This window comes from Amblyraja radiata, chromosome 15 (assembly GCF_010909765.2).
Source record: "Amblyraja radiata isolate CabotCenter1 chromosome 15, sAmbRad1.1.pri, whole genome shotgun sequence".
In the NCBI taxonomy this organism is placed as follows: domain Eukaryota; kingdom Metazoa; phylum Chordata; class Chondrichthyes; order Rajiformes; family Rajidae; genus Amblyraja; species Amblyraja radiata.
The window spans coordinates 47,544,809-47,552,214 of record NC_045970.1 but is presented as its reverse complement, the minus strand read 5'-3'; the positions used below and the strand labels follow the sequence as shown (position 1 = coordinate 47,552,214).

General features: G+C 48.5%; 1 protein-coding gene across 1 annotated transcript in view; it reads left to right on the top strand.

Annotated features, from left to right (window-relative positions):
• The first annotated feature begins 5,664 nt into the window (after positions 1-5,664).
• Positions 5,665-7,406, top strand: part of dkk1 (dickkopf WNT signaling pathway inhibitor 1) — a 9,446-nt gene continuing 7,704 nt past the window's right edge. The window contains exon 1 of the mRNA XM_033034351.1: positions 5,665-6,278. Coding sequence (XP_032890242.1) covers positions 6,117-6,278 — 162 coding nt within the window. The 5' untranslated portion in view covers positions 5,665-6,116. The remainder of the gene's footprint in view (positions 6,279-7,406) is intronic.

Genomic DNA, 7,406 nt, shown 5'->3' with positions numbered 1-7,406 from the left:
TTTTGGATGATCAGCCATGATCATATTGAATGGCAGTGCTGGCTCGAAGGGCCGAATTGCCTACTCCTGCACCTATTTTTTTAAAATGTTTCTATGTTAAGGGTTAAATTTAGATACACACTTTAAATTTTAATATGTCAGAAGGAGGAACCTCTTTAGCCAAAGGATGGCGCGTCTGTGGAATTCATTGCCACAGACGGCTGTGGAGGCCAAGATATTGGGTATTTTTAAAGCAGGGATAGATAGATTCAGAGTAGAGTGGCTTGTTGGCTTACAGCGCCAGAGACCTGCTTTCGATACTGACCACGGCTGCTTTATGTACGGAGTCTGTACGTTCTCCCTGTGACCGCGTGGGCCTTCTCCGGATGCTCCAGTTTCCCCCCACATTCCCAAAACGTGGAGGTTTGTAGGTTAATAGGCTTCCACAAATTATCCCTAGTGTGTAGGATATAGCTGGTGTACGAGTGATTGTTGGTCGAAGGGCCTGTTTCTATGCTGTAACTCTAACCCCCCTCCCTCAAAATCGGATAAACTAAGCAATCAGAAGCAGCGCACACATTCTGATGATAGACACAAAAAGCTGGAGTAACTCAGCGGGTCAGCCAGCATCTCTGGAGAAAAGGAATCGGCCATGTTTCGGCTGGAGACCCTTCTTCAGATTGAGAGTCAGGGGAAAGGGAAACGAGAGATATTATAGAAAATAGACAATAGGTGCAGGAGTAGGCCAATCGGTCCTTCGAGCCAGCACCGCCATTCAATGTGATCATGGCTGATCATCCCCAATCAGTACCCCGTTCCTGTCTTCTCCCCACATCCCCTGACTCTGCTATTTTTAAGAGCCCTATCTAGCTCTCTCCTGAAAGCATCCAGAGAACCGGCCTCCACCGCCCTCTGAGGCAGAGAATTCCACAGACTCACCACTCTCTGTGAGAAAAAGTGTTTCCCCGTCTCCGTTCTAAATGGCTTACTCCTTATTCTTAAACTATATTGACGGTGATATATAGAGATATAGAACAAATGAATGAAAGATATGCAAAAAAAAGTTATGATGATAAAGGAGACAGGCCATTGTTAGCTGTGGTCTAGGTGAAAGCGAGTTACAGACAATGAAACTCAACAAGACGACTTTGAACCTAGTGCAACGACTTGGGTGCGTGTGTGTGTGGGGGGGGGGGGGGGACTGAAAGAGAGGGGATGCAACGGTTACTTGAAGTTAGAGAATGTTTATTTCCCAGTTTGATGCTTTTGACAAGATGTTGACACCTTTATCTTCCCCACTGTTTTCAAAGACTGTTCATCCCAAGGTATCGATCGGGTTCCTCATATAGTCATCGCAAGCTGAAGGCCACAGCAGCAGATCAGAGAACCCGTCTTAAATCGCTTATCGTTAACTGCTGAGCAGTCTATATTTGTTTAACTTCACCCGAGAGCGGCGCGATGATTCATTGTGTAAGCCGCACGGTGGTGGATTTGGGCACAGGCTCTTTGATCTCACTGTCGTGCCTAATCAAGTGGATTTCAAAGTTTAGCCGGTTAGAATCACAGATCCGAAACTGCAAATGGACCGAAAATTATCCGAATATTCCACATCTTTTGTTTCACGACCAGACATGAAGTAGATAGACGTTGAATCTCTCGCTGGCTCCAAAATAAACACACACACACACACACACGGGTACGAAAATTATAGACGCAAAGTGCTGGAGTAACTCAGCGGGACAGGCAGCATCTTTGTAGAGAAGGATTAGGTGAAGTTTCGGTCGAGATCCTTCTTCAGACTCTGAAGTCTGAAGGTGTGAAGAAGGGTCCCGACCCGAGATGTCACCCATCCTTTTTCTCCAGAGATGCTGCCTGATCCGCTGAGTTACTCCAGTGTCTATCTTCGGTGTAAACCAGCATCTGCAGTTCCTTCCTAAAACACAGTGAGTGGGACTCGTGGACAATGAGCTGAAATCGCGACTTGTCAACAAAGTCGCGGCGGTTCGGTGTGGACTCAATCCCCAGTCTGAAGAAAGGTCCCGACCCGAAACACCGCCTGTCCATGACCCCTAGAGATGTCGAAACAAGGAACTGTAGATACCGCTGTAAGACGGTAGACACAAAGCGATGGAGTAACTCAGCCGGTCAGGCAACATCTCAGGAGAACACGAATAGGCGACGTTTCAGGTCGGGACCTTTCGTCAGACAGGGGAACCGCTTCATATTGTCTAAAGATGCTGCCTGACCCGCTGAGTTAACTCCAGCACTTTGTGTTTCGGCATCTGCAGTTCCTATATCTTCTTTTATTACTCAGTACCGCTGCCGAAACTGTTTCGTTGATTTTCTGGTGCTGGAAGGAACCGCAGGTGTTGGTTTAAAAACCGACACAAAATGCTGGAGTAACTCAGCGGGACAGGCAGCATCTCTGGAGAGAAGGAATGGGCGACGTTTCGGGTCTAGACCCTTCTTCAGACTGAAAGACACGGGAAAAGGGACACGAGAGATATTGACGATGGCGTGTGAGAGATATAGAACAAATGAATGAAAGATAATGCAAAAAAAACCCTAAAACTATGATAAGGAAAAAGGGGAATTGTTAGCTTGTAAGTAGGTGCGATTAGCTGTAGCGAGTGATTTTCTTAGTGGGTTAAGAGGCGGTGGAGCGAAATGTAATGCTTTGTGTAAAGGCAGGTAAAGCCAACACTACTGATTTTTTAACACCAGCAATGCTGAATGTATAACATACACCAAGAATGTATTATGAGGTTTTTTTTAACACAATTTTTGTTTTTTATGGTTTTTTTTATTTATTCGCAATAAAGTTTATAGACAATAGACAATAGGTGCAGGAGTAGGCCATTCGGCCCTTCGAGCCAGCACCGCTATTCAACGTGATCATGGCTGATCATCCCCAATCAGTACCCCGTTCCTGCTTTCTCCCCGTGTACTCTGACTCCGCTATCTTTAAGAGCCCTATCTAGCTCTCTCTTGAAAGCATCCAGGGAACCGGCCTCCGCCGCCCCATGAGGCAGATAATTCCACAGACTGGAAACAGAACAAAAGTGGGGAATCAAGAGTGTATTCTGAAGAAGGGTCTCGACCCGACACGTTACCTATTCCTTCTCTCCAGAGATGCTGCCTGACTGGCTGAGTTACTCCAGCATTTCGTGTCTATCTTCGTGTTTTATTGTCATGTCATCCGAAACTGAATCTTTTTTGTTTTACTTGCAGCAGCACAACCGGCGTGTAAACATAGCGCCCGGTAGAGTCGCTGCCTTTTTACACAGCGCCAGAGTCCCGGGTTCGATCCTGGCTACGGCTGCTATCTTTACAGCGTTTATACTTTCTCCCTGTGACCGTGTGGGTTTTCTTCTTCGTACATTTTTGTGTACATCAGGTTTGTAGGTTAATTGGCTTCTAGTACATTGTCCCCAGTGTGTAGGTTAATTGGCCTCTGTCAACTGTAAATGATTGCTAGCATCTAGGGTAGAGCTAGTGTACGAGGTGATTGTTGATCGGCACGGACTCGGTGGGCCGAAGGGCCTGTTTCCGCGCTATGTATCTCTAAAGTCTAAAGTAAAGTCTAACAAACAAGCAACATAGTCCAACGGCAAAACAGAGACACAGAGAGCGGGAGGGGACGAGGGAGAGGTGTAAGTCCATGATTCAGGAACGCGCCCAAGTGATCCGGACGAGATACAAGGAATTGCAGATGCTGGTTTACAGGGGGAAAAAGACACAAAGTGCAGGAGTAACTCAGCATCACTGGAGAACATCGATGGGTGACGTTTCTGGTCGGGAGCCTCCAACATGTTGTCATTCCCGTAGCAACTGGGGCGGCACGGTGGCGCGGCGGTAGAGTTGCTAGCCACCCTGTCCCACTTAGGTGGGGCGCAAAGTCTCCAGAGGTTTCCGTTCAGGTTTCCTAAGTGGGACAGGGGCTGAGACCCAGCTTCGATCCCCGACTCTGGACGCAGTTTGCACGTTCTCCCTGTGACCGATTTTCTCCCGGTTTGCAAAAGAAGACAAAATGCCGGAGTAACTCAGCGGGTCAGGCAGCATCTCGGGAGAACAGGGGTAAGGGGGCGTTTGGGGCCGGAACCCTTCTTCATCCCGGGGACCTTCTTCATATCCTCTGGAGATGTTGTCCGACCCACCGAGTGGCTCCAGCACTTTGTATTTCGGCATCTGCATTTCTTACGAAGAAGGGTCTCGACCCGAAACGTCAGCCGTTCCTTCTATCCAGAGATGCTGCCTGTCCCGCTGAGTTACTCCAGCATTTTGTGTTTATCTTCGATTTATGCCACCTTTCTGCAGTTCCTTCCTGCACGTTCCCGTGTCTTCTGCCTTTTCTCTCGCATCCCGGAGACTAGCAGGTCTGTAGGTTAATTAACTTCTGACAATTAGCCCGACGGTGTAGAACCTAGTGCACCGGCCGATCGTTAGTCGGCGAGGAGCCGGTGAGTTTGAGTCTATTGTCACGTTTACTGAGGTACAGTGAAACGCTTTTGTTGCGTGCTACCCAGTCAGCGGAAATACCTACACTAGGACCATCCACTGTGTACAGCTACATGATAAAGGCACTAACGTGAATAACGCTCGGTGCAATAAAGTCCAGTAAATTCCGATCAAAGATAGTCCGAGGGTCTCCAATGAGGTAGATGGGAGGTCAGGACTGCTCTCTAGTTGGTAGCAACGGTTCAGTTGCCTGATAACAGCTGGGAAGAAACCAAAGTTCCGCTCTGTGATCTTTGGAAGAAACTGTCCCTGAATCCGAAGGTGTGCGTTTTCACACTTCTATACATTTTGCCTGTTAGGAGAGGGGAGAAGAGGGAGTAGCCCGAAGAGCCTGTTTCCGCGCTGTGTTTAGTTTAGTTTAGGTACACAAAAATGCTGGAGAAACTCAGCGGGTGCAGCAGCATCTATGGAGCGAAGGAAACAGGCAACGTTTCGGGCCGAAACCCTTCTTCAGATACAGTGCGGAAACACCGAGTCCGCACCGACCAGCGATCCCCGCACACTAACACTATCCTAGGGACAATTTACACTTACACCAAACCAACCAACCTACAAACCTGTACGTCTTTGGAGGTATCACTGAAGTTCACCCCCCCCCCCCCCCCAATAAAATGTATTGAGAATTAAAAATATATAAACAAAACAAAAATCGACGCAAAAACGTTGTCAGTGGCTACATATTCAGTATGTGTCACTTTCAGTAGTATCCGCACATCTTTAAATAAGATACCCATGCCACTGATTCTGCCACAGGGGTGATATTCCTTCCCTCTGTCGGGTAAATTTTTCTCCGCCACATTCAACAGCAGAGGGTTGCAAGAGAGAAGCCTATTAGAGAGATACACAAAATGCTGGAGTAACTCTGCAGAGACAGACACAACATGCTGGAGTAACTGAGCGGAGACGGGCACAAAAAGGCTAGAGTGACTGCAGATAAAGACACAAAATGCTGGAGTAACAGCGGAGATAAACACAAAATGCTGGAGTAACTTAGCGGAGATAGACACAGAATGCTGGAGTAACTCAGTGGGACAGGCAGCATCTCTGGATAGAAGTTATAGGTGACTTTTCCGGTCGAGACCCTTCCTCAGACTGAGAGTCAGGGGAGAGGGAAACGAGAGACGCGGACAGGGTGATATCGAGATATATAGATCCCTCGTGTGGGAAGGAACTGCAGATGCTGGTTTAAAACCGAAGATAAGATAGGAGGAGAATGCCTGAGTTACCCAGCGAGGGGGCCGGGCAGCATCTCCGGAGAGAAGAGGCGGGTGACTTTTCTGGTCGAGGCAACTAGTGGACTCTGGGCAGCAAAGATACTAGCAGCGTCTTTACAAAAACACACACACACACACAAAAGCCGAACATTTGAAATTGCAGCGCCCGAGATAGTGTCACACATGACGAAGGGGCGGGATCACAAACAAGGCTCCAGCCACTATAAATACGCTGCCGTCATCCGATGGTAAGGATCAAAAGTGGAGGAAGGTTTCTGCTGTTGGTTTCGCTCCGCCAGGCAAATCATTTTTCAAACTGGTCGGATCCGTACACTCACCTGTGTGTGTGTGTGATTTTTTATTTTGTCGCTGTTTTTAACGTTGTTGTTGCTGCCCGCTTGCACCATGTATTTGGAAGTGGCGCTCCTGACAGTGTGCCTCTACGACGCGGTGAGCTCCATCCATTCCAACGCCATCAAGACGGGAGACATTCACAGCGCCGGCCACCCTGCCACTGCCGCCACGCAGGTCTCCGCAGCCAAGAACAACTCCAGCCAACCCATCCAGGTAAATACAAATCCTCCCCGACTCCCCGAAAGCCGCTTCGACTTCATCCAAACCCACCCCGTGAGCTGGGATGTGTGGGAAGGAACTGGATGGTTTTCAAGAGAGAGTGTTAAGATTTAGCTCTTAGGGCTAGCGGAATAGACGATAGGTGCAGGAGTAGGCCATTCGGCCCCTCGAGCCAGCGCCGCCATTGAATGTGATCATGGCTGATCATCCCCAATCAGTACCCCGTTCATGCCTTCTCCCCGTATCCGCTGACTCCGCTATCTAGCTTTCTCTGGAAAGTATCCAGAGAACCGGCCTCCACCGAGGCAGAGAATTCCACAGGCAGAGGCAGAGAATTCCACAGACTCACAACTGTGTGTGTGAAAATGTGTTTCCTCATCTCCGTTCTAAATGGCTTACTCCTTATTCTTAAACCGTGGCCCCTGGTTCTGGACTCCGCCAACATCGGGAACATGTTTCCTGCCTCCAGCGTGTCCAAACCCTTAACAATCGAGGGATATGGGGAGAAAGCAGAATGATCAGCCATGATCACATTGAATGGCGGTGCTGGCTCGAAGGGCCGAATGGCCTATTTCTGCACGTAGTTTCGATGTTTCTTTGAACTGCGCAGATGCTGGTATAGATACAGAAAGAAAAGTCTCTCGACTCATTCCTTCTCTCCAGAGATGCTGCCTTGTCCCGCGGGGTCACTTCGCAGTTTTCAGCATCTGCAGTTCTTTCTTGAAAAAAAAAAGCTGGAGTAACTCGGCGGTTCAGGCAGCATCTCTGGAGAAAAGGAATAGGCGACGTTTCGGATCTGGTCTGGAGAAGGGTCTCGACCCGAAACGTCACCTATTCCTTCGCTCCATAGATGCTGCCTCACCCGCTGAGTTTCCCCCAGCATTTTTGTCTACTTTCCACTCCAGCTTTTTGTGTCTATCTTCTGTGAGCAGGGATCGTTATTTTAATTTCAAATTCAGAATAGTTCCTATTTCTGCCATTTGATTTGAGAAGCATCATTTTTGTTCAGCAATGCGCACCTATCCTGTCTCGCTGCAGCACCTTGTCACAACCAGGGATGTGGGTCCCTCTAGAGGAGTGTGTCCTCCTGCGAGACCCGTTGGTTGACGCGGGCCGTGCTTT